This window comes from Neophocaena asiaeorientalis, unplaced genomic scaffold, assembly GCF_003031525.2.
Source record: "Neophocaena asiaeorientalis asiaeorientalis breed wild unplaced genomic scaffold, Neophocaena_asiaeorientalis_V1.1 scaffold338, whole genome shotgun sequence".
NCBI lineage: Eukaryota > Metazoa > Chordata > Mammalia > Artiodactyla > Phocoenidae > Neophocaena > Neophocaena asiaeorientalis.
Genome location: NW_020175405.1, coordinates 257,566 through 284,905, shown reverse-complemented (window position 1 = coordinate 284,905; position 27,340 = coordinate 257,566). Strand labels below are relative to the sequence as shown.

At 40.3% G+C, this 27,340-nt stretch overlaps 1 protein-coding gene and 1 pseudogene across 1 annotated transcript; both read left to right on the top strand.

Annotated features, from left to right (window-relative positions):
- Positions 1-3,231: 3,231 nt before the first annotated feature.
- Positions 3,232-27,011, top strand: ACAT1 (acetyl-CoA acetyltransferase 1). The gene is made up of 12 exons (XM_024766968.1): positions 3,232-3,391; positions 13,903-13,950; positions 15,022-15,139; positions 15,419-15,514; positions 15,715-15,815; positions 19,328-19,471; positions 20,223-20,373; positions 21,290-21,385; positions 23,115-23,228; positions 24,091-24,155; positions 25,873-26,030; positions 26,563-27,011. The coding sequence occupies exons 1-12, from the start codon at positions 3,320-3,322 to the stop codon at positions 26,681-26,683; spliced, it is 1,284 nt and encodes a 427-aa protein (XP_024622736.1). The 5' UTR covers positions 3,232-3,319; the 3' UTR covers positions 26,684-27,011.
- On the top strand, positions 10,413-12,130 carry LOC112414492 (60S ribosomal protein L10a-like; annotated as a pseudogene).
- Positions 27,012-27,340: the final 329 nt, after the last annotated feature.

Here is a 27,340-nt window from a genome sequence, read left to right as displayed (position 1 = left end):
TATAAAGAAGTGGAGGTGGAGGGTGCAGCGTGACACAGCTCACAGCATAATCTGATTCTCTGCTACCTTTCTTTTTATAATTCTTGCTCCATCTACTTTGGTGAGTCCTCTTCCTCCACCTAAATGCAGGTGTTCCCCAAGTTTCTTTCTCTGTAGACTCTTTGGGTAATTTCATCTATTTAATACCGTCAACAATTACCTCTTTGCCCTAACTCCCAATTCTATGCTTTGAATGGATTCCTAATTAAATTTTTTGGATAAATGTAAATAAAGATCAGAATTAGATTTTATTTATTTAGGAGTCTAAGTGTAAGCCACTCAAGTGCTACAATTATTCTTGTTGCAGTGAATTTCCCTATTTTCTTTAAAAAAAAACTTGACTTTCCAAATTCCTAGATTCTTAAATGAAATTATTAACTACATTTTGGCTGCCTTATTTTTCTGAATTTTAGTTTGAAGGGAAGCTATCTGCTGTAGCTCAGGAGTAAATTTGTTCTCCTTCTCTCCCAACTGCCCCTAAGTCTCTTTGAACTTCTCTAGAAGTCATCCTGTCCAACACAGTGGCAATATTTCCTGATAGTGCTTTTGACAGCAGAATTGTCCACAGCTGACCCCTGTGCTTCTAAGGCAAGTCTCTCATAAGGCAAAACTAGTGTAGAGGTTAAGAGCCTAGTTCTGGCAACCAGACAGCCTGGGTCAAATTGTAGCTCTGTCACTAATTACTTGCTCTGTGACCTTGGACAATTTATGGAATCTAAGTTTCCTCATCTGTAAAATGAGTAACAAAGCTCCCTAATTCATTGGGTTTTTGTGAGGATTAAAGAATTAAACAGTGAAAGAAATGCCCCATACTAAGAACTATGTAAGGAGCTATTATTATAACCAGTCATCTTTTGCTGTTTGTTCACCTAGTGTATTTATTAGCCTTGGCCTCTGTTTATTAGGCCAGACTAGCTGCTTAATTTTCTCAGTTATTTCTTTAAAATTCAACTTTTTCAGATAAAGATGTGATATATCTTGTACATTTCACACACATGCACAAACACACACACACAAACAAAATTTCAGCACTGGTACACATTGTAATGATTTCATAGCCATTAAAGCAGTAGGTACAAAAAAGTTTGTGCTTGGCCTACAGTAGGGTCAGCAAGAGAGAAGGCTTGAGTGTGACATTCAAAGGAAGTAGGCAGGACTTGGTGACCTATTGATTATAGAGGAGCTGGTAGGTGAAGGTACTACACACCACTCTAAGGGACCAACCTAGGGTGATTGGGAAAGTAAAGTTAGGGGTGCTGTATTTATCTATTGCTATGTAAAAATGACCCCAAAACATAGTGGCTTAAAACAACAATAGCCATTTATTTTCTCTCGTTTCTGTGGATCATGAATTCAGACAGGGCACAGGAAGGGATGGCTGGTCTCTGCTCCATGATGTCTGGGGTCTCAGCTGGAAGGTTGAAGGCTGGGACTGGAAATCATCAGAGAGCTTTTTTTAATCCATATTTCTGGCTAGGCCTAGCCTGGGAGGTCACATACCTCACTTCTGTGATACTCCATGGTCAGGGCAGTCAGTATTCCCTCCCCAGATTCAAGGGGAGGGAACACCGACCCCACCTCTGGTTGGAGGAGTGAGCATGAGTCATATTGAAAGAAGAGCTTGTAGGGTAGGCTAATTGTATGATTAGGCCACCCAAGATGGCTGTTCTCTTGCTCTCTGTACATCCCTCAACCAGACCCTGCTTCACCTATACCCTACTCACCTGACTGACCTTCCCTCTTAATCATAGAGCCTGATCAGTAAATGCCTACCTACTTGCCCTGGCCCCAGCTAGTGAGTGTTGTAATCTTTAAATCAGAACAGCTCCACAAAGATGGTTTATCAAAGGGGCAGTGAGGGTTGTCTCCTCTGCTGGTTTCCCTGGTAACTGATGAGGCAACCTGATATCAATTCCCCCGTAACAATTCCCTCTTCTTCCGGTAGGGAAGACTGTTGCCACTGCCAGCCTGCCATCTGCTGCCAACAATGGTGTGTCTCTCCAGGACCCTCTTGCTTTGGGTGTAAGTAAGATCCCCTATCCAATAAACCATTGATGTCTCTGTCGCTAACTCTGGATTCTTTCCATCTTGAGGCTGGGCAATTACAAACTTTGAAGTCCTGCTGGGGTGCAGCCCAACACTAACTTTTGGTGTGGCCAACTTTGAAAAATACAATCTCCCACTTGTTACAAAACATAATTAAGGGTGGGGATTTTAGTTTAGGAAAAACCTGGGTTTGGCTTGGAGTAAGTAGGGTTAAAGTGCTCACTTTGTATGTTGTCACTCCTATCTTCTGTATAAAGTAAGTATAGGGAATTCCCTGGTGGTCCAGTGGTTAGGACTCCGCACTTTCACTGCTGTGGGCCTGGGTTCAATATCTGTTGGGGAACAAAATCCCACAAGCCACTTGGGCAAAAAAAAGCCAAAACAACAACAACAAGCAAAATTAAAGAAATAGAAAAAAATTAAATAAATAAATAAAATAAATATAAACGAAAACAATGTTACAAAGACACAAAAATTTGCTGTCTCCAGCTGAAGATCCAAAATTAAGCAGTGGGTTCCCAAAACGTGAGAACATCATACCTAACACATCATTCTCTGGAAATAGGTACAGGAAAGCAATGCCAGGTACAGGAAAGCAATGCCATGTAATGCTATCAGTTCAGACCCCAGCTCTACCACTTTCCAGGCCATCATGGAAAAATAAGTTAACTTCTTTGTAGCTCAGTTATCTCATTAGTTAAGGGTGGATAATAATAGCATCTAATTCATGGAGTTTTTGTGAAGGTTAATATAATTTTATTAATTGTTCAAAGTTAGGCATTAATGTTTCCTATTCCTCTTCTTCCTCCTACTAAGAAACAATTGCAAAATTATCTCATCATAAATGAAAAGCTAACTGGATTGCTTGAAAATATTTTCATGAATTTCCTTTGTGCTTTGTGGGTACTAAGTGAGAGAGGCAGGCCCAGTGAACAGAAAAGGCCCAGGTTACACATAAACCGCTGGTCTCAGAAGGTCAGAAGTAGTGGAAAGGGGACCTGGCACCTTATCAGCAGACTTCTAAGCCAGCACCTCCTTCCACGCGCCGCTCGGGCGTCCCAGCGCCAGGCTCCGCCCCTCCCCTCCTCTGCTGCCGGCCAATGGCCGCCGGCCGTCGCGGCCCGAGGCTGCTATTGGAGGAGGCGGCCAGGTCGGCGGTTGAAGCGGGGTCGGGGACCCGCCGCTCGCAATCACATCTCTCCGCTGGTATCTGTCCGCTCGGCGGTCGGCCACCATGGCTGTGCTGGCGGCGCTTCTGCGCGGTGGCGCCCGCGGGCGCAGACCCCTGCTTCGGAGGCAGTTGCAGGTGAGAGGGACTGGAATTCGGGCCTCGCCTCGGAAGTCTTCTGCCGGCGGCCTCGCGGCCGGAAGGAGCCCTAAGTGCAGGCCTGAGGAAGCCCCCGGAGGGACCCACGCCCCGAAAGCCACGCGCTCAGACTTGCCGGCTCGCACAGGGCGTTTCCATTCTCAGGGGCTTTCCCGGATCGTGATAATTGCTTTCTAGTGTGTCAGGTGGGGCAGGTATTTTGACAGGCAGAAAGGCGCGGGCTTGGTTCTGACCTTGCCGGACGGGTAGGGAAGGCCCGTAAAACTGTTTTCGAGCTTTTCTTTAAAACATGTTTGTGAGCGTTATTGTCAAGAGATTTTGATTTCATGCAATAGGTAATCATTATGGGCTTACAGGGTGATAATAAAAAGGTGTACCGACTCGGAGCAACTTCAAACCTATAAGGGAAAATAAATGGCTACTCACTTTCTTGATGAGTAATGCTTACGTATTAAGGGCGTCCAGAGCCGTGTTTCTCCTCTGGCTGTTGTGTTTAGGGAACACAGGAGCGACAGCCTTGAAAGAATCTACTATTTTCCGTACATCAAAGCAAGCTAGCTTGCACCACATGTTTAGGGTCTGGCAAAAGCTAAAGAGTAGGTCTCAGAAGTTCAGGGTGTGGTTGGTGAAGCTTGACTTTTCCAGTTTGGTTGGAGCAATAAAGTTTGAAATCCAGTCATATTGTAAGAGTTTGGATTTGACTTAAGTCAGTGAGGACCGTTGATATTTTTGCTCTTGTCATAATTAGAGGTATAGGAGCATTGAAGTGGGGAAAAAACTATTGTCTCTTAGGTGTGATGTAACTTGAACTGGTGTGTTGGCAGTAGGAGCTGAAAGGGAGGAGCACTATGCAAGAGATTGTGAAAGAATAAGTGTAGAACTTGACAAATGCAGAGTGAGGGTGGGAGCCAAGGGAAAAGGAAGTGTCTAAAATTAATCCTGGGTGACTGAGATAATAGAAAAGTCAGGAGGAGTGGGTTTCCAGGAAACATGAGTTCTTAGCATATTTGTTAGTATGTTGGAAATCACAAAAATGTACTTGGGTCATGCTGAGTTTTAACCAACATTTATTGGTGAATTAGGTGAAATAAGTACTCTAATTTTGTAAAAAACAAAACAAAACATAAACCAAGTGCAGAACCCTCTTAATTTATAGTTTAACTGGGAGCTTAAAATCAAACACAATTGTTGCTGATGAGAAAAATGAAGTTGTAGGTTATGTAGCATATGACTTGTGGTGTTCATTTAATTGAACTCTAGGAATTAGTTGTATTGGTTGTTACTTGAATTAAGTGGTCATTTAATGAACCATGGAAATCCGTTTGTCTTAACAGGTTTTCAATATTCAGTGCCATTTTGTGGAATGGAACTTGATCTCTAACCCATTAAACTGGCTTTTTCTCTTTTGCCTTCAAATACACACAGGTCTCCCTTATGGTCAAGAAACCTTTATGGACTTTATCAGAGCTTGTTGCTTTCCAGCTGGAATTGCTTTTTTCTTATGGTCAAAAGAGTAGTCCTCCTCGTCACCTTCGTTTACATCCATTTCTCCTTAAACCTTTGCAGTTAGATTTCTGTACTGCTCAACAGAAGAATACCAGTGATTTTCTTTTCCTGTATTTTTTCTTCTTCTTCTTGACTTTTCTTTGTACTATATTTGACACTTTTGACCATTCCCTCCTTTAAAGTCCTGTCTTGCTATTTTGAACCAAGATAATTTTCCTTTAATACTCAGACTTAAAAAAAAAAACCAAATCCTGCATTGTGCCAGTCCTGAGCCTATTTGTTCCCAGATTCATCTTCTCTTCTCTTTCTGTATTTCTGTGAGGCCGACCCTTGCAGGTGCCAGCATCATCTGGCTTCTGTCTGGGTTCAGAAACTGGTGGAAGATTGGGAGATAAGAAGGGAGAAGTCAGGATAATTATTTTTTTCCTCTCTCTACCTTAGATTGTGTTTCTGACAATGTCTGCCAGTCCTTTGGTTCTTGTTTCTGCCAGGTGACCCTGACCCCTTGGCTTTGGTAACCCTGCTTCTTCCCTTTGTCTTAACAGCCTGAGCATGCTAGTGCCTTCCTGTTGCTAATCTCTGTGCTGCTGTCTCCTGTTCTCAGCTCTTCGGTCACCTGTACATTTATTTTAAAATTTATTTATTTATTTATTTATTTATTTATTTATTTATGGCTGTGTTGGGTCCTTGTTGCTGCGTGTGGGCTTTCTCTAGTTGTGTCGAGAGGAGGCTACTCTTCGTTGCAGTGCGTGGGCTTCTCATTGCAGTGGCTTCTCTTGTTGAGGAGCACGGGCTCCAGGCGTGCGGGCTTCAGTAGTTGTGGCTCGCGGGCTTAGTTGCTCCGCGGCATGTAGGATCTTCCCAGACCAGGGATCTAGCCTGTGTCCCCTGCATTGGTAGGTGGATTCTTAACCACTGTGCCACCAGGGAAGTCCCTCACCTGTGCATTTAATTCTCTGCATTAAATTCTGTTTCACATAGAATGGTTTTTATTTTCCTGGTTGAAGCCTGATGGATACTCGTGGTTTTTGCATTCCCTTCCCATTCCCTTTCACCCTGTGGAGTTTTGAACCTCAGTTCTCAGCCCTTTCTTATACAGAAAAAAAGAACAGAATGTTTTGGTAAGCAAGTAAGTGGTGATAGTGATCTGATTGGCAGTAAACACCGAGAGAAATGGATAGATTCAAGAGATAGCATGGAGATAGAATCTGTTGAACTTAATGACTGATTGGCTGTGAATGGCTGAGAGAGGAGTTCCACAGGCCTTGATGAGCCCAGCTACAGCAAGTGTGTAGACAGGAGAGAAGAGGGCTTTGTACAGGGCCTTTGGGAGACACTATTTCAGGACAGACAAAACAAGTGGAAACCCGTGAAGGTGAATGAAAAGAGAGGATGGTGTTGTGGAAGAAAACCAGAGGAATGTAGTGTCACCTGAAAGCCAAGGGAGGGTAGATTTCCAAGAAGGAGGGTGTATTAGTTTCCTTAGGCCATTGTAAGAAAATACCACATATCAGGCAGCTTAAAACAACAGATATGTTGCACAGTTCTGGAGGCTAGAAAGTCCGAAATCAAGTGCCTCTTCTGTGCTTCTTGTGGTTTGCTGGCAATCTGAGTTCCTTGGTTTGTAGATGCATCACTCCAGTCCTCTATCTGCACATGGCAATCTCCCTGTGTCTTCACTTCCCTTTCCTGCATCCGTCTCTGTGTTCAAATTTCCCCTTCTTATAAGGACATCAGTCATATTGGATTAAGGCCCACCCTAATGAACTTATTTTGACTTGATTATTTCTGTAAGGACCACATTTACAAATAAAGTTACATTCTAAGGTCCTGGGGGTTAGGACTTCTTTTGGGTGGGGCACACAATGCAACCCATAACAGAGGGAGCATTCAACGATGTAAAAATTTAATATAAGTGTTTATATAAGATTTTAACAAAGGAATTATATAAATGAAATACATAAAATGAACATATACATAAAATGAAAAGCGTTGATTGAAATTAGCATAACTGTTTAATACTTGGAGAACTTTATAAAGGCCTGAAGAAATACAGATTTGGGATATCAGTTTTATGTAAGGGAACTTTGCTTCTGCATACAGACAGTAATATGCATAAACACAAGGTATTTTGAATACTAACTGCTAAATCCTCTAAGAAGTTGAAAAATTTTTTAAATGATTAATCTGTTTTCTCAAAATGTTTCCTTGATAATGGCTCAATTTCTAAATCATTTTACTGATTTTTATAGTTATTTTGGCATATGGATAGTTCTCATGAATTTGTCTCCTGTGAACAGAAATAATGAAAAATTAGTATCACTGATGACACGCTTGATTAGTGAAGAATATCATAAGCAAATCATTAATTACTCAAAAATAGTGCAGTACTTTGGAAAGAGCAGTTGCCTCAGCTTCCTAAATTTTATTACTATTTTAAATAAAATATATAATATGTATAACAAATATATAATATGCATATATGTATAATATGTAAACTATATGTATAATAGAGTGAGACTGTTTGGATTTGAAATCCCAGGTCTGCCCCATATTGGCTCTGTGACTCTGGGCAGGTTACTTGACCTGCCTATGCTTTAGTTTCCTTACTTGTAAAATAAGAATACTAATACCCACCCATTGGCTGGTTCTATATCTAAAACATATTCCATATACATCTGTTTGTATCCACCCCTCTTGTGACCTCCTTAGCACTAGCCACATGAGCTCTTGCCTGGTCTCCTTCCCTTTTTCTGCTCCTGCTCCTACAATCAGTTCTCTATACTTCAGCCAGAGTGGTCTTTTTATAATAGAAAAGCCTTCAGTGGCTTCTCATTGCACAGACTAGAATCCAGAGTCCTTCTCATGGCCTCTTTAGTCCCTGCTTGTTTCTTTAGTCTCAGCTCAGACTGTGTTCTCCTGAGTATGTGGCTCCCACTATACCGTTCCACTTTCTATACTTAGCATGCGCCAAGTTTGTTTCTAATTCAAGGCCTTTGTCCTAGTTCTTCCCAATGCATCAAATGTTGTTTTCCCTAGATCTTCCCCAGGCTGACTCTTTTTTTAAATTTATTTATTTTGGTTGTGTTGGGTCTTCGTGGCTGTGCATGGGCTTTCTCTAGTTGCAGCAAGCAGGGGCCACTCTTCATTGCGGTGCATGGGCTTCTTATTGCTGTAATTTCTCTTGTTGCAGAGCATGGGCTCTAGGCACGTGGGCTTCAGTAGTTGCAGCATGTGTGTTCAGTTAGTTGTGGCTCGCGTGCTCTAGAGCGCAGGCTCAGTAGTTGTGGCACATGGGCTTAGTAGCTCCGCGGCATGTGGAATCTTCTTGGACCAGGAATTGAACCCATGTCCCCTGCATTGGCAGGAGGATTCTTAACCACTGCGCCACCAGGGAAGTCCCCCCAGGCTGACTCTTTAATATTCAGTTTCTCAGCTCCAGTGACATCTCCAGAGAGCCCTCTGTGGAACATCCCATGTAAAATAGGCCCTCACTCTGTAGCTTATTATCCCATTTTGTTGGCTTCAAAATATATTTACCCTACCTGAAATGTGTTTTTTTTGTTGTTGTTGTTTTTTGTTTTTTTGCGGTACGCGGGCCTCTCACTGTTGTAGCCTCTCCCGTTGCGGAGCACAGGCTCCGGACGCACAGGCTCAGTGGCCATGGCTCATGGTCCCAGCCGCTCCACGGCATGTGGGATCCTCCCGGACCGGGGCACGAAGCCGTGTCCCCCGCATCGGCAGGCGGACTCCCAACCACTGCGCCACCAGGGAAGCCCCTCAAATGTTTTTCAGAGCTGCTAGTAAGCACCAGACTTTGTTCATTTGTTTAGCGTTTCTTGCCATCATTGGGATAAAAAATAAAATCAGTCTCTTCTTGAAACTTACAGTCTAGTGGGGAGACAGGCCAGTGAGGGTTACAGAATTATGTGTTTGGGACAAATAGAGTGTGCTCAGGGTGTGCAGAAGCTAAGACTGGAGTGTCTACCTCTGCCTGCATTGTCAAGGGTGGTCTCTAGAGTTCTTGGGGCAGCTGAGCTGTCCTTGAAAGATGATTGTGATATGCAAATAAAACTTAACTAGTTGTGTTCATTTATCACATATTTATCACACATTATGTTCAGTGTCTTGATCCTACTATAATTTTGTCATTCCTGGGATATTTAATGAGCTCTAGGCACTATGCCAAGTGACAAGGATGTAGCAGTGAACGAGAAAGGAGGAGGAAGGGAAGGGGGAAAGACGGGACTGCTCTCAGAAGCTTGCATTATACGGAGAAAGAGAGATTAAATATGTGAACCCTGTATTTACACAGTGTGAGAGGTGCTTTGAAGGAAATAATCATGTTGAAATAGAAGCCAACTTTAAATAGTCAGGGAGAAGCACTCTGGGGTTGTATCATTTGAGCTGAGACTTGAAGAACAAAAATGAATCAGCCAAGGCAAGCTGGGGAAAGACTGTTACTGGCAGAGGCACACTGCAGAGAGCTTGAGGTGGGAATGGGTTCAGAACAAAGAGGAGGCTGGTGTGGCTGGTTCAGAACAAAGAGGAGGCTGGAGTGGCATGAGTTTGGAAAGAACATTAGAAAAGAAGACCAAAAGAAAAAGGAAAGAACATTAGGAGCCAGATCATACCATACCATCCAGATCATCAGGAGCTCCAGTTCCAGGAGCCAGGAACTTGTACGATAAGGGTAAGACTGTGGATATCATTCCAAGAACAATGGAAAGCCATCAAAGGATTTTTTTTTTTTTTGCTGTACGCGGGCCTTTCACTGTTGTGGCCTCTCCCGTTGCGGAGCAGAGGCTCCTGACGCGCAGGCTCAGCGACCATGGCTCACGGGCTCAGCTGCTCCACGGCATGTGGGATCTTCTCGGACCGGGGCACGAACCTGTGTCCCCTGCATCGGCAGGCGGACTCTCAACCACTGCGCCACCAGGGAAGCCCCATCAAAGGATTTTAATCAGGGGAGCGATGTGATCTGATTTACATTTGTGTGTGTATGTGTGTGGGGGGGTTGTTTTTGTTTTTTTGTGTTTTTTTTGGCCACGCCACACAGCTTGTGGGATCTCAGTCCCCCTGGGATCTCAGTTCCCCACCAAGGATTAAAACTGGGCCACTGCAGTGAAAGCACCAAATCCTAACCATCGGACCACCAGGGAACTTCCTGATTTACGTTTTAAAAACCGAATGGACTGAAGAAGGGAAGCTGGGGATGCAGGAAATGAAGTAAAAGGCTGTTAAAGTAGCAAGAGATAGTGGCTGGGACTAGGTGGCAGTAGTGCAGATGAAGCAAAGTGGAAGAATTTAGGTATATTTTAGACAGTATTGATAGTACCTGTGATAGAGTATCTCTAGGTATTAGGCACAGATGGAGGTGAGTCCTAAGATTTTGGCTTAGCACCTGGGCAGATTGTGATGTGATGTCTTGAGGAGGGAAATGCTGGAAAGAAACTAGTGTTCTACTTTTCCGGTTATCACGGCGTGAGGCACCATGAGCAGCAAAGTCTCCCGTGACACCCTCTATGAGGCGGTACGGGAAGTCCTGCATGGGAACCACCGCAAGCCCCGGAAGTTTTTGGGGATGGTGGAGCTTCAGATCAGCCTGAACAACTGTGACCCTCAGAAGGACAAACGCTTCTTGGGCACTGCCAGGTTGGCACCATTCTCATCCCACCCAGCCCTCAGTGTCCCTGTGCCCGTCTCCTCCCTTCAGGCTCTGGTTGAGGCTGAGATGGCCTGGCACATGTGGCACTGAAGTGCCCGGGTAGTTCAGACCCCCTGCTCCAGGCAGGTGTGGCTGGACAGACCCCCACACTGGGTCTTAAAACAAGAGGGGAGGGACTTCCCTGGTGGCACAGTGGTTAAGAATCCGCCTGCCAATGCAGGGGACACTGGTTTGAGCCCTGGTCCTGGAAGATCCCACATGCTGCAGAGCAACTAAGCCCGTGTGCCACAACTACTGAAGCCTGTGTGCCTAGAGCTTGTGCTCCACAACAAGAGAAGCCACTGCAATGAGAAGCACGTGCAACGCAACGCAAGAGTAGTCCCTGCTCGCTGCAACTAGAGAAAGCCCGTGCACAGCAATGAAGACCCAACGCAGCCAAGAAATAATAAATTAAAAAACAAACAAACAACAACAACAAAAAAAACAAGAGGGGAGGTATGGGGAGGCCTTGGCTGAGCCTGCCGGCTAGTTTGGGAAGCCAGACTAGCTGTTGGTGAATGTGGATGCTCTGGGCTTAAGTCCACTCCCTGCCCCAAGTTCTCCATATGTGTTCTGGGGGACCAGCAGCATTGTGATGAGGCCAAGGCTGTGGATATACCCCACATGGGCATCAAGGTGCTAAGGAAACTCAACAAGAATAAGAAACTGGTCAAGAAGCTGGCCAAGAAGTATGATGCCTTTTTGGCTTCAGAGTCTCTGATCAAGAAGATCCCATGAATCCTGGACCCATGCCTGAATAAGGCTGGCAAGTTCCCTTCCGTGATGACCCACAATGAGAACATGGTGGCCAAAGTTGATGAAGTGAAGTCCACGATCAAGTTCCAGATGAAGAAGGTGCTGTGTCTGGCAGTGGCTGTTGGCCACATGCAGATGACAGATGATAAGCTGTGTACAACATCCACTTAGCTGTCAACTTCCTGGTGTCATTGCTTAAGAAAATTGGCAGGGGATTTCCCTGGTGGCCTAGTGGTTAATAATACACCTGCCAGTGAAGGGGACACGGGTTTGATCTCTGGTCTGGGAAGATCCCACATGCCACAGAGCAACTAAGCCCATGCGCCACAACTACTGAGCCGGTGCTCTAGAGCCCGCGAGCCACAGCTACTGAGCCCACGTGCCACAACTACTGAGGCTTATGCGCCTAGAGCCCGTACTCCACAACAAGAGAAGCCACCACAAGGAGAAGCCCACATACTGCAACGCAGGGTAGCCCCCACTTGACACAACTAGAGAAAACCCGTGTGCAGCAACCAAGACCCAATGCAGCCAAAAATAAATAAATTTATTTAAAAAAAAAAATTGGCAGAACATTTTGTACATTAAAAGTGCCATGGGCAAACCTCAGAGCCTGTACTAAGGCACAGCTTAATAAACCACACTCCCACCATTAAAAAAAAAACAACTAGTTTTCTAGGTTGGAAATTGAGAGACATGAGTTGGACATTAAATTCAGGCTATCAAGTTGGCACTTGGATATATGAGTCTGGAGGTCAAGGCTGGAGATAGAAATTTTGAAATCACCAGGACATAATTGCTGTTTAAAGCTATAGGGCTAGATATGATTAAGGAGACAGTGAAGATGGAAAATTAAAAGGGGCCTGGAACAAAGCCCTGGGACATTCCAGCACTTAGAGGTTGGGAAGGGGAGGATGAAACAGCAAAGAAGACTGAGAAAAATAACTAGAGAGATAGGAGGGAGACTATAAGATTGTGTTAAAATGGAAGCCAAGAAAGTGGAGGGTTTGTGTAGTGGTTTACACATATTACCTCATTTGATTCTCACAACAACATGTGGAGAGTATTTTAGAAAACTTAATGCTCAAGAATACTCAGCTAGTAAGCCTAGGCTCTTAACCACTGTGCGTGTTTCCCCAAGGAGAAAAGTGAGTCCCAGGTTGCTGAATGGATAAGATGAGTATAGTGAAGTCTTTATTGGATTTTGCTATCCAGACATTGTTGATCTTGGTCAGAGCCAACAAAAGGATAGATAAAAGTCAGATTGGGTGGGGTTGAACAGTAAATAGGAGGTGAGGACAAGGAAGCAAATTGTAGGTAACTTGTTGGAGAACTTCTCTTGTACAGAGGAACTAAGAAATGAGGTGAAAGCTCAATGGGAGTCCGGGTTAAGAGGTTTGTTTTTAATTCTTTCAGGTGGGAGGAAGCCTATTACTATGCTTACAGAATAATCCAGGAGTAAAGGGGATGAATGATACTGGGGAGAGGGAAGGGATAACGGAAGATGTGGCATCTTTGAAAAGGCAACTGGAATGGCATCCAGGGCAAAGTGGAGAAACCAGGGAACCTTCAACTAAACAGAACCAGAGACTTTAAAGTGGTTTAGAAAAGGCCCTTTGATTGCAAGGAACAATATCCCATTTCACACTAGCTAAGTAGAAAGGGACTTTTTTGAAGATATACAATAGGCAAGCTCTTTGGACATCCAAGTTTAGGAAATAAAGTAAAGCTGGCCTTGCTGGGACCCTAACTAGAAAATCACTAACTATGTTATCTTCTTTTGTCTCTTGTAGTGTGGCATGGTCTTTTCTTCCTTTTCTGAGTGTATATATTCCATTCCTTTGCTTCTCTGCTTACTTGTGGCTTTTCTCTTTGCTGTAACCTCTGCTTTTACATGGTGTTGCTGACTAACTCCAGCCCCTTGGGCCTTTCACTTCAAGTGCTCATCATCATTCAGTTGATTGGGTCTCTCAGAGTGCTAGAAGTCCATTCCATTTTTGGTCCTGTCAGCTCTGGCCAGTGGGAGGACGATGGGAATCACCTTGTACTTAGGGCTGTCCCTTCCAGACCCTTTGGAGAAAGGGGTGTAGCTGGAGAGGCAATGACTGGCATGTTTACTACAAGTAGGAAGTTTAAATTCAGAGTTGGGTCACAGATAATACGCTAGAATCCTTCAGTGTAAGTAGGTTATATAAGCAGCAGCCCGATTTGGGCTTACTTAATTTAGAACTTAGATTTAACTTAAAATTACATTTTATAAGGCTTATACTTAAAAAGGCTTAGAAATTTTAAGATGATAAATTCATCAGAAGTTAAAACATACATTTCCAATGAACAGTTAATCAGATGAGAATATTACAAAAGTAGTAATTTTAAAAATTGTAACAGTGATATGTGAACAGGAAAATTTGGAAATTAAAGTATAATGCAGCAAAAAGAAATAACCATAATCCCATTACTGAGAAGTATAAAGTGATATAGGTTAATATTTTTTACATCATAACAAATATTTATATTACAGGAAATAAGATATGTGGAACGAAGTTATGTATCAAAACCCACTTTGAATGTAAGTATAAATTTAAATTGTGCTTTAAAATTTCAAGCATTTAAAGGAAATGTAGTCTATTGAAAATGCATATTCTAAAGCATGTATAGATGAGGGTCAGCTTGGGATGATTCAGTGGTTAGGAATAGCTAATTATTGAAATAAGTCAGACTCCCAAATTACCCTAAAAAATTTCAGTCTAGCGCCCTGCATAATTTCTGCTTCTTCCCCAGTCATTGTCTATGGTAAACAACCTTCTCTAAAACTAGGCAGTGTTCTTCCTTTACTTTTGGGAACCCCCATTATATTGTGTTGGTTGGTCATTGCAGAGGCCACATGGAAGATACTAGAAGAAAGGGGCTGAAGGAGACTGGGGATTAGACAGGAAGGACCATCACCTGGTCACCTAGTGCTTCCTGAGGGGTCCTCCTTTTGTTTCATAACGGTTTCTAAAAAGACTTAGTAATAGCCTTCGACCAGAATCTAGGGAATGGTTCTCTTATTATCTATGAGAATTTATGTATGTATGTATGTATGTATTTATCTAAGAGCATGTAGAAGGCAAGCGTAAGGCGTAAGGAGAGAATTGTTAAAATAGTGTTTTGCAATATTTAAGAGAGCTTTTATCTTTTTCTTAAATTTTATATTGTCTTATTAATAGTTTAAGAAATATGGCTCTGGGTGTGTCCTAGTTAAGTGGTATGCCCCCACTAACATACAGGTCTTGACCCTAGACCAGAGTTTGCCTTCAGTAAGGAAGCCCTTTAATTAGGGCTTTTTATGCAGTTAACAAGGGTAAACTGATCATTTCTTAAATTTTGACTAAGGAATAGAATTGAACCTTAAGCTTCTGGTCTATGCCTATTTTAGAACTGGTTTTTCTTAGGTTTTCTATTAGGTCTTAAATCATAAAGTACCAGAATTGAACTGATTTTAGGGCTGTTCTAATATTATTTTCATCTTTGATGGGTAATTAGTCATTCATAAAAAGTCTGTTTTTTGGATAATATATCTATGAATTGTTTATTTATGAAAGATGATGTGGGTAAAATATTTAAATATAATAATTTTTACCATCTTCTGTCTTGCCAGGAAGTGGTCATAGTAAGTGCTGCAAGAACACCCATTGGATCCTTTCTAGGCAGCCTTTCCTCTCTGCCAGCCACTAAACTTGGTTCCATTGCAATTCAGGGAGCCATTGAAAAGGCAGGTTAGTAGTGCTTTACTTTTGGTGTTGAGGGGTAGTGATTCAATGGAACAAATGTTTATTTTGCACTTACTATATACGTAACACTTAGAAACGAATTAATGCCTACATTTCTGAATTCCCTTGAAAAGAAATCCTTGTACTAGAGTGTTACGAATGAAGCTCAAAACTGACAAGAAAAAGAAACCATTCCTGCTATATAATGTCACGTACTTTACTAGGTAATTACTAATTATTAAATTGAATAAAATATGGAAATGTCTTTTTGATTTTTTTAAAAAGGGATTCCAAAAGAAGAAGTGAAAGAAGCATATATGGGTAATGTTCTACAAGGAGGTGAAGGACAGGCCCCTACAAGGCAAGCAGTACTGGGTGCAGGTATTAGGACTACATTTTTGCTTTTATACTTAAATGTTTGACATGGCAAAATGGAGGTCATTTCAGCTTAAATAAAATGTATAATAGACTTATATTGGCAGAAGAAATGTTGCAGATTATAGTTTAACATGCTCTATTTTATTACAGTTTATTTGAAGAATATCTTTGTTCTTCAAAAGTATGATTTATATTGGTTTTAGGCTTACCTATTTCTACTCCATGTACCACTGTAAACAAAGTTTGTGCCTCAGGAATGAAAGCCATCATGATGGCCTCTCAGAATCTTATGTGTGGACATCAGGTAAGAAGTACCTTCTTTTCCATTTTATAACTAAAATAATATGCAGTACTAAAAAACACTAAAAATCTAAGCATATTCATACTCTAGAAGTGAGATTCTTTCTCATAAGTGCAGTTGCTCTGTTGTTTCAGACACTCAGGAGTGTCTGGATTTGCCAATTCCATTTGAAGTAGAGGTCAAAATGATAGCTCAAGTGTCTGGTATTAAAAAGTAGTTTTCAGCCAGGATGTTTTTGTCTTTGGGTGCCCCTTTACTTAGAGATTCTGGTTGATTTTAAGACACTGTAAATTTTGTCTGTGCTAGAATGAGAAGGGTTTTTATCATAAATGAGAATAAGGTGCTGACCCTGGGAATCAAATCATTGATTGAGCCCAAAATTGATGACTAATTTATAGCTCCTTATGTTCAGGTTCAGCTGTAAAATTGTGCAGGCTTTCTATTGGCCTTGATGATTTTGATCTTGTCTTTACCTGAGACTGAGCAAGAGATAGGCTGCTCAGCAAACATATGCTGGATGTTAGGAGTCTAGACCTGGACTCGTAGACCTAAGAGTTTATCAGATCCAAGCCTTTTTTTCAGTTGAGGAAAGAGGTTGAGTGGACTACAAACACAGTTACAGGGGTAAAATTAGAAAACAGGTGTCCCTATCCCTGTCTAGTGCATTCCAGCCTATCAGGGTATAACACACCAAGGTAAAAATCAGTTGTGAGGTGTTTGCAGATTATTTCTTACACGGACAAGAATCATAATTATGCATACCCTTGCTGTTACTCCTCCCTTGCGTTGTTTCCAGTTGTAAGGCAAGCCAAAGAGAAAAAAAAGTGATACCTGATACACATGCTAAAAACTGAGATGGTATAGAAAAGTATAAAATGAAAAATCTTCTTTCTTCTTGCCCCACTTTGAATCTCTGACTTATTCATCACTTTTTTGTGTATTCTGCCACCGAAGAGCAGAGAAACTTTGGGGAAGTTTCTTAAACTCAGTGCCCCATGTAATGTCTTGGAGGTCATTCTGTATCAGCACATAAGATAGTACTCTATTGAACTGAACAACTATAATATACTTATGGGTCCTTATTGAATGGACATCTAGGTTGTCTCCAGTTCTTCACTATTTTAAATAATGCTGCAGAGAGTACCCCTATATATATCTTTGTGTAATTATACTTAAATCAATTCTTGTTAATTCACTGTACTAAGCAGTATAGTGTAGTGGTTAAGAACAAAAAGTCTGGAGCCAGACTAATTTCAAATCCTGGTTTTGCCTATCATTAGCTGAGGATCTACTATGTGGACATTCACTGGAGATTGGTGAACAAAATATTAAAAAATCTCATCATGTGCAAATCTGTCTTTTGGAAAAATTCCTAAGAGGAGAATTTCGGATTCAGAGATTTAAAAATTTTGATATTTTCAAATGCTTTCCATGAAAGTTATACCAGTTACATATTTTCCATAGCTTATGAGAGCTTGTTTGCCTATACACAAGGTAACACTGACATCAGGTATTACCAAACCCTTGTCAAACAGTCAGGAAATTGTTTAGATGTTTCAGAATGGTTTGAATGACAAGGAAAATTTTGTCTCAGTTGATTTTTTTGTGGTTCTCTAGCAAATGCTTTCAGTTAGTGTTCTTTGATTCATTTGTGCATGTATAAAATTATCTGACTTAGAGGAATACTAGGAATTGCCTTATTTTGAATGGTCACTTTTATTATATTCTGTAGAATAATTGATAGCTTAATTTCTGTCACTTATTATTGCCATCATCCCCAGAAAATAGTAGTTCAGGATAACAGAATAAAACTTATATGAGAACGATTTGAGGCTCTCCATATTTGAAAACAGGCAAAATATTTAGGTTTCTTTGGTACAGAACTTGTTTGTCTTTATTCTTTTTTTTTTTTTTTGTGGTACGCGGGCCTCTCACTGTTGTGGCCTCTCCCGTTGCGGAGCACAGGCTCCGGATGCGCAGGCTCAGCGGCCATGGCTCACGGGCCCAGCCGCTCTGCGGCATGTGGGATCTTCCTGGACCGGGGCACGAACCCGTGTCCCCTGCATCAGCAGGCGGACTCAACCACTGCGCCACCAGGGAAGCCCATGTCTTTATTCTTGATTAAAGACTGTGAGAATATAATATTGGCTTTAATTTTATATTTATATTAATGTTTTATATTAAACTATTTTTTAAAATTAGCGCTTATAATGCAAATGAATTTTTGTTAATCTGTAATTACAGGCTAGTTGATTAATATTTATTAAACTTCTACTATATATGCCAGGCACTAATGACATAAAAATAGATATGACAAGTGTTTCTGGCCTCAAAGGAGCTTAGTTTAGTGAGAAGATTTGACACATAAATATAGCTACAGTACAGTGTAATATTATTAATAAAAGCAATGCACAGTAATTGGGGAACACAAAAGAAGGAAGGGAAACTGTTCCAAAAAGGGATAGAAATACGTGGTCAGGGAAAGCATGAAGTGGCTGTGTTTTGATTAGTTTTAAAGGAAATGTAGGTGTTTTACATGTTGGTGGATAGGTCAGAAGTGCAGAGGTGGTGTGAATTAGCATGGTATCTTTGAAGACTTGATTTTCTTTCTTTTTGGCTGCACTGAGTGGCATGTGGGATCTTAGTACCCCGACCAGGGATTGAACCTGTGCCCCCTGCAGTGGAAGTGCAGGGTCTTAACCACTGGACCACCAGGGAAATCTCTTTGAAGATATTTAAACAGTTCTGTATGACCTCAGGTGTAGGTCCAGGCATGAGACTGGAAAGGGAATGAGAAGTCAGATTGTAAAGGGCCTTATGTGCTATGCTGGTGAGTCCTGTAAGGAGTGGAATGACCAGACTTACAGTCTAGCCAGAATGACTCAGATGAGTATAGATGACACTTGGGTGGAAGGACAGGCTGCATATCAGATGATCAAGTAGAAAATTACTATAGCTATCTGGGAAGAGCTGATTGGGAGGATCACAATCAAGGAAGTCGGATTATTTCCGAGAACTGAGATTACGTTTTTGGCAGTGTCAGTGAAATGAAGGGTTAGAAGAATTTCAGAAGATGGTTCTACATTAAAGATTCCTGGCATTCTTATTAATGTCTGATTCTGATCTTAATTATCATTACACGTTTCAGACCATTTCCTTTTACCAGTGTCAAGAGGGTACTTCCTATAGTGACTGTATAGCAAATGTTTAATGAAGTCCATGTAGAATACTTGTTTGTTCTAGCTGTGTAAAGGGTATAATGGGTTTGCAACTACAGTTGACCCTTAAACATGGATTTGAACTGCCTGGGTCCACTAAATGTGCAAATTTTTTTCAATAAACATGTACTACAGTTGAATCTGTGAACCTGTAGAACCATGGATAGGGAGGGCCGACTGTGAAGTTATACACAGATTTTCAAGTGTGTGGAGCATTGACGTTCCTAATCCTGGTGTTGTTCAGAAGTCAACAGTACTACTTGAATTGACATTGGGTTTTTGTGTTTTGCTGAGCAGGATGTGATGGTGGCAGGTGGGATGGAGAGCATGTCCAATGTTCCCTATGTAATGAACAGAGGAGCAACACCATATGGTGGCATAAAGCTTGAAGATTTGATTGTAAAAGATGGGCTAACTGATGTCTACAATAAAATTCATATGGTAATTATTGCTTTTTAATGGAGAAATGCCATGTATATAAAATACTGCTTGATTTAAAAAATATATATATATACTTTAATTAATTTTTATTTATTTATTTTTGGCTGCGTTGGGTCTTTGTTGCTGCATGTGGGCTTTCTCTAGTTGTGGTGAGCGGGGGCTACTCTTCATTGCAGTGTGCGTGCTTCTCATTGCGGTGGCTTCTCTTGTGGAGCACAGGCTCTAGGTCCACGGGCTTCAGTAGTTGTGGCTCGCGGGCTCTAGGGCACAGGCTCAGTAGTTCTGGTGCACAGGCTTAGTTGCTCCACAGCATGTGGGATCTTCCTGGACCAGGGATCAAACCCATGTACCCTGCATTGGTAGGTAGATTCGTAACCACTGCACCACCAGGAAAGTCCAATATATATATCTCAGAAACTGAACTGAAGGATATAAATGTTGATTGAGCCATTCATTTTAGGGAAATGTTTTTCTAAGCTCATTGCATCAACTTGGCTCAACTGTTGAATAAATTGCCCCACACTGAAATAGGACATTTTCTGACATTTAATAATGGATTCCATAGGTGTTTAATTATTTGTCTTCAAAATAGCAACTTCTGGGCTAATTCAAGTATTTGAGGATGAGACATGAGTAAAAAAGTTACCTAGTACAGAAAGAAGTATATTTTAAGAAACTAAATTTAACTACTAACCACTATTTTATGTTATGCAAAGTTAATTAGTTTTTTAAAACTTCCAACTTCTATCAGGGCAACTGTGCTGAAAATACTGCAAAGAAGCTGAATATTGCACGAGATGAACAGGATACTTATGCTATTAACTCCTATACCAGAAGTAAAGCAGCATGGGAAGCTGGAAAATTTGGAAATGAAGTTGTTCCTGTCACAATTACAGTAAAAGGTTGAAGGATAAATAGATTTTAATTTTTAGTAGACTTTATGTGTTGCTAAATATTTTGTTTGAGTTTTAGTACATTTTTATCTTTGTTAATTTCAACTGAGGACGCTGACACTGCTGCTTATGGTTATTAAAGGGAAATGTTGCTAATTCAGAGGTAAATTTAATTTCTAATATAATTTAATTTAATTTCTAATATAATTCTTCCTAATATAAGCAACAGACAACACACTAAGTTAAGTGAAAAGGCGGGGATTTATTAGAAGGCCACTTGGGGATTCGTCCCAGAACTGAAAGATATATGGCAGCAACCAGTCAGCTCTGGGAACTTCAGGGATTGGAAGTGGGTAGTCAGTACCATTAGGACATGCTGTCTTGGCTTTTCTGTGCTGCTTTTGTTCTTTATTGTCTCAGCTTTTCTGTGGTGCTGCCTCCATCTCCAGGGTCACATCTGTAGGGCTCTCAGTCACAAAGGAAAGAGACCTCCTCACCAAATGCAGCAAAATAAATCCACAGTAAAGACTCAATTAACTTGGTTTAGGTTACATTTCGATTCTAGAAATAATTACTGTGATAAGAATGATGGAGTACCAAAACTTATCCAGCCTAGGTTGGACATCTACCCCTGGGGTTAGAAGAATGAGGTCTGTGATCATAGAAGGAGGCTGAGAGAAGAGAATGGGATGTGGCTAAATAGAAGATTTAAATTGCATCAGGCTACTTAATAAACTCTTCTTTAAGACACTAACAGAAATTATTGATGGTAGATTCTTGAGTGGAATTTACTTGGGATGGTTTAAGGTATGTGGGCATACAGGGAAGCACAGACTACCAGGTACCTTGTGTACCATTTCTTACTGAGCAACTAATTATTATCTTCACTGCTAAGATTACTTAATTTAAAAGATTTTTGTTTTAGGTAAACCAGATGTAGTGGTGAAAGAAGATGAAGAATATAAACATGTTGATTTTAGCAGAGTTCCAAAGCTGAAGACGGTTTTCCAAAAAGAAAATGGTTAGTATTAAGAAATGAAGCATAAGAAAAAAGAGTCAGTATACCATATCTCGTCTTAGAACTGCCTGAGGATTTAAAAAAATTCTAGAAAACAACTAGATGGTATTTAACATTTTCAATGTATCAGGCCCAAGTGAAGTTAACAAAACATATGATATTTATCCAAAGTATATTTAAAATTGCTTAACAGTTAATATTTTCTTTGCGTGTCTGTGTGTGTTTGAACTTGTTTTTTATTATTAATTTTTATTGGAGTGTAGTTGATTTACAATGTTGTTAGTTTCTGCAGTACAGCAAAGTGAATCAGTTATGCATATACATATATCCACTGGTTTTTAGATTCTATTCCCATATAGGTCATTACAGGGTATTGAGGTAGAGTTCCCTGTACTATACAGTATGTTTTTTATTAGTTATTTATTTTATATAAACAGTTAATACTTTCAATATATAAAGCCTCTGGAACAGGTTGTAGAATGATGTAGAACAGTTTTTCATATGCACTTCTTCTTGAAAGTTTTTCGTGATATGAAAGTCAAGTTTACATATTATGTTAAATATCTGTAAGCCTCTGGAGGACTAAGCTGATAGATGTTTTTCATTTTTGTATCTCTAGTGCCTGGTTCTCAACAAATAAATGTTGAATGTTAGTGTAAGTGGGATCCCAGGTTACTAAATCCTTTTAGGAAAAAAGGTCAGTTCTGCTTTTAAAATTGGCTGTATACAGCTGCGATAATAATCTGAAATAACTTTTTTCCCTTTTTTGATTGAATTTCTCAATACTAACTATAGGAGTGGATTAATCTTTTTTATTAAAGCATCATATAAAAATTTATATTGCAGGGAATTCACCGATGGTCCAGTGGTTAGGACTCTGTGCTTCCGCAGCAGGGGCACGGGTTTGATCCCTAGTCGGGGAACTAAGATCCCACAAGCCTCACAGCTTGGCCAAAAAAAGAAAAAAAAATTTATATTGCAAAAGTATAGTTTTATAATTTTAGCAGCAGTCTATTTTAGGGTCTTCATTGGTATTTAAAAGAAAACAGCTTAATTGACATATAATTTGCATACCATAAAATTCTCCTGTTTAAAATGTACAGTTTAGTGACTTTTATTATTCATTTAACTTCAAGTGATTGTAGAGAAGAAGAAATACCTGATTTTGACACTGATTTGAAAAATATATGAGTGCCTGCTCTACTGTGAATAAGCAAAGACTTAGTGTTTGTTTGTTAGGAAAAGTATGAAGTGGTCCTTATCTTTGAGGAATTATGAACCAGCATTTACCCAGTGCCATCACACATGCCTTTTGAGGTAGCTTTGAATAAACTGTTACAAAAAACTAATGTAAGGGGACTTCCCTGGTGGTCCAGTGTTAAGACTCCACGCTCCCAATGCAGGGGGCCTGGGTTCGATCCCTGGTGTGGGAACTAGATCCCACATGCCACAACGAAGATCCCACAGGGGGCAGCAACTAAGACCCGGTGAAGCCAAATAAGTAAATAAATATATATTTTAAAAAATCTAATGTAAAAAGGCATACTGACATTAATTGTGTTATATACATACACATTTAATTATGTGTATTTTCCTGAGGGCAGGAATTATCTCCATCCATATCTTCATGCATCTAGCAACCCAGGCAGTATTCTGCAGAAATTTGTTAAATTGATCCAAACGAATTCAGTGTGAAAGAATGTTCTGATGTCATGCTCATTGATACTTTCAGGTACAGTAACAGCTGCCAATGCCAGCACACTGAATGATGGAGCAGCTGCTATGGTTCTGATGACTGCAGATGCAGCCAAGAGGCTCAGTGTTAAACCACTGGCAAGAATAGCAGGTAGAAAATGTTCTGAACTTGTTTATTCCTAAACCGCTATATTCTTCCTGAAATTGAGGTTCTTTGCCAGTAATATTATACGTAATATTGAAGTTGGCTATTTCTGTCTGTAGGTTGTACTTTGTGACAGAATTTAACTAGTACATGTTTTAATTGAGATAGAACCTCCTTCAATATTTTCGTTAGTATTTGATTTGTATAAGAGAAAACTTTTAAAAATCTTTCCCTATCCTGGATGATGTGTGGGAGACTACAGGGTACATGTTTTCCCCTGGCACTGTGGGGAAAGGTAGCCAGGTAGAATAAAAAGAATATGGGCTTAGGAGTATAGAGATACAAAAAATTTAATTGTACTGGCATTAATTATTAACTGTGTGGTCTTGGCATGTCCTCAGTCTCCTTAAGACTTTTTAGCTGTAAAATCTGCCTTGCCTTCTTCATAAGGAGTTAAACAGATACCATTTTGTTTAGATCATGGTTTCTTAACCTCAGCACCATTGACATTTCACAACAAATAATTGTGTTGTAGGAGCTATTCTATGCATTGTAAGATGTTTAGCAGCTTGGCTTCTACCCATTAGATACTACAATAAGTGGCATTCCACCTGTGCAACAACCAAAAATATCTCTAGATAATGTCAGTGTCCCTGGAGGCAATTTCCCCTAACTCCCTATCTGTGAAAGTCAATGGCTTAGATGACTGGTATAATCTTGTAAAGTGTAGAATCTTAGAAAAGGCACAAATACATTTAAATACACTATAATGTTTAGGAAACTTGCATTTTTGCATATTATATGAGTTGTTAGATATAGCTTTGGGTGCTTGTAAAAAGATTTTAACGATGTATTTTTTTTAATAAAGCATTTGCTGATGCTGCTGTAGAACCTATTGATTTTCCAGTTGCACCTGCATATGCTGTACCTAAGGTGAGAACAAAATAACAGACCATAACTCATTGTGCCAATTTCTGTTTTTGCTTATACCAAGGTTGCATGTTTTAGACTTTACATGTTACTCATCCACCAAAGCATAGAGGTAGCTTAGTTTCAAATCTTCTCACTTCTCCTGAAAACAATTAGAGAGCAACAAGGATAACAACAACAAAAGTAAAGGGGCAGCCCACAAACTATATTTTCAGCGGAGCAGATAAAAACTACATGATTGAATTCCTTGTGTGGAACTCACATACCTGGAATGGCAACCGCAAAGTGGGAGGTTGGTGCAGCAGAGAAAAGAAGGGAATGCTGAGGGTCCAGGGTTCTAGAATTCAAAGCAAATATTCATTACTAGAAGGAGCAGTCTTCATCCTGAAAGGGAACTCACGGGAGCTGGTCTCAGAGTAAAACTGGAGATGGAGAGGACCTATCTGCTCCAATTGTCAGTCTGAGTCTTTGTGGGAAGTTACTAAGGGGTCCCAGGAAAGGAGACAGTGTTGTGTTCGTTTAGGGGTTAAGGGATCTCAGAAGACTCCAGCAAATGTTCCCTTTCAGAAGTAGAGGGCCTCACCCTGAAAGAAAATGTCTGAGGGTGGCACCCAGATTAAAAAAAAAAAAAAAAAAATCAGTGGGAAATAAGGATAGAGAAGGATCAGAAACAACAGGGAGTGATGATCTGTCCAGAGGTGGCAGATCTCAGAAAGCAACACAGTTATACAGCTTCTGAAAGTGAATGTGCATCACATTGGAAAGGAAGGGTGATAAACACTTCTCAGCTAGATTCTGAGAGCTAGAAAAGTGGCTACACTTAGGTAGGTACCATGTTTTGTCTCACGGTGTTGGAACTAGAGGAAGCTGTTGGAGCTGTGCAGCTTAGAAAGCTACCTGAGCCTGCTGGAGGAAGAGAGCAAGGAGGAACAAAAGTTTCATGTTAATATTATTGTTGCTCAGAACAAAAAAATTTCTAAAGATAAACACCCTCCTGCAATAGCTGAGGAACTATCAAAACAAGAGATCATATAATAAGACTTTAAATAAATCATTTACAATGAAAATACGATAGCTCTGAATAACTGTGCCCCAGATAACCCCACAGCAACTTTTATAAAGCAGAAACTCTAGGGGATGCAATGAAAAATTAGTAGAGACTAGTATACCTCTTTCATTTGATAGATAAAAAATCTAGAACTAAGCAACATATAATCAGTAAAGTAGATCTTAAGAATATGTATCAACTATGTACCCCTAAATAAAGAGTATATTTTTTTCAGTTATCCATGGAATGTTCAAGAAAATGAAGTTTTCTCTCTCCAAAGTAATAGAAATACGATAATGCAAACAAGTCTTTGATTACAATGCAATAAGATGAGAAATTAGGGCATTCCCTGGCAGTCCAGTGTTTAGGATTCCACACTTCCACTACAGGGGGCACGGGTTCGATCCTTGGTCAGGGAACTAAGATCCTGCATGCTGTGCAGCACAGCCCCCCCCCCCCCCCCCCCGCAAAACAAAAACAAAAACAAAAACAAAAGATGAGAAATTAAAATCAGAAAATAAAAGGGCCCTTCCTCCTGGAAACTAAGAAACTCCATATTTATGTATTACATCAAAGGGAATTATAAACGAAAATTGCAGAATTTCAAGAAGATAATGAAAATAAGTTTTGACTTAATTATCTGAACATAATCTATATTTTTAAAAAATTTAGGTTCTTAAAGATGCAGGATTGAAAAAAGAAGATATTACAATGTGGGAAATAAACGAAGCCTTTAGTGTGGTCGTACTAGCAAACATTAAAATGCTAGAGATTGATCCCCAAAAAGTGAATATCAATGGAGGAGCTGTTTCTCTTGGACATCCAATTGGGTAGGTAAAATTATAAAGAAAAATATACCTAGGTTAATGGCTGCCTTTGTATATTCCTATCAAAACTTAAACTGCTTCATGATAATTCTTGTTACTCTTGGTTTAACAGTTTTTCTTCCCACCCATCCTTCATAGGGCAAATACCATTTCTGATAGGATCCCCATTGAACACAGATCTATCACATCTGTTCCTTGAAAACTAATATTGTTTTATGTTGAAGAAGATAATTTAAGAGTAAAATCTATGCTTGGGCTTTTCAAAAAGCTGTAACCATTCTTGGGGCTTCCCTGGTGGTCCAGTGGTTAGGACTCCACGCTTCCACTGCAGGGGGCATGGGTTCGATCCCTGGTTGGGAAACTAAGGTCCTGCGTGCCGCTCATTGCAGCCAAAAAAAAAAAAGCTGTAACCCTTCTTGAAACAAGTCTCCCAAGTTAAAGTAAAGTAGTTAAATTCAGCTATAAGTAATGGCTAATTTGGTTATTCATACAGTCTGTAAACCATTAAAGTACCAAAATGCTTTCTTAATCCTAGGATGTCTGGAGCCAGGATTGTCGTCCATTTGGCTCATGCCTTGAAGCAAGGAGAATATGGTCTTGCCAGTATTTGCAACGGAGGAGGAGGTGCTTCTGCCATGCTGATCCAAAAGCTGTAGACAACTTCTGTTGTCTAAGGCAACAACCCTATGTAGCCAGAAAGGCCTGCTGTAATCAGGGTGACTGATTACCCTGGGTCAGCTTGTATGAAAATAATGTTTCACTTTTTATTATTTTCAACTCTTTTTAAAAAAATAAGATAAAAAATCAAATCCCCAAACCTTTTGAGATTACACAGTAATTTTTTCTTCTAATTTACATTGTTTCTAACCTTGAGCACATTTTTGTTATAAGGCTGTACTGTTTAAAATACCACTGTGCAATATTAGTGACTTATAAGTAGCTAGAAGCTTCCACTTTAGAGAATAAATCTTATTTTACATTTTTGAGGACTGTTAAAGATTAAGTGAATGTCACTAATTTAGATTTAATAGACCCTTCAAAGTAAGAGCAGTTATTCTGTGCAAACTAGGAATGCCTCATATCATTAGTCAAGAAGCCAAAGACTGTAGTGTTGCTAGAAACAGGAGGAACCCATGTGCTCAGGTCTGAAGTGGGTGCAATTTCTCATAACCTCATCATTCAGAATTTGTTTGGGCGTGGGGGTTAGGGTTTTTGCTCTGAATTACTACAGTAGCACAGAGTGGGAAAGAAGGTGGAAACTAAACTGCTCAACTGAATGGATTTCTGAAGGGAAGAGATCGCCACTTTCATTA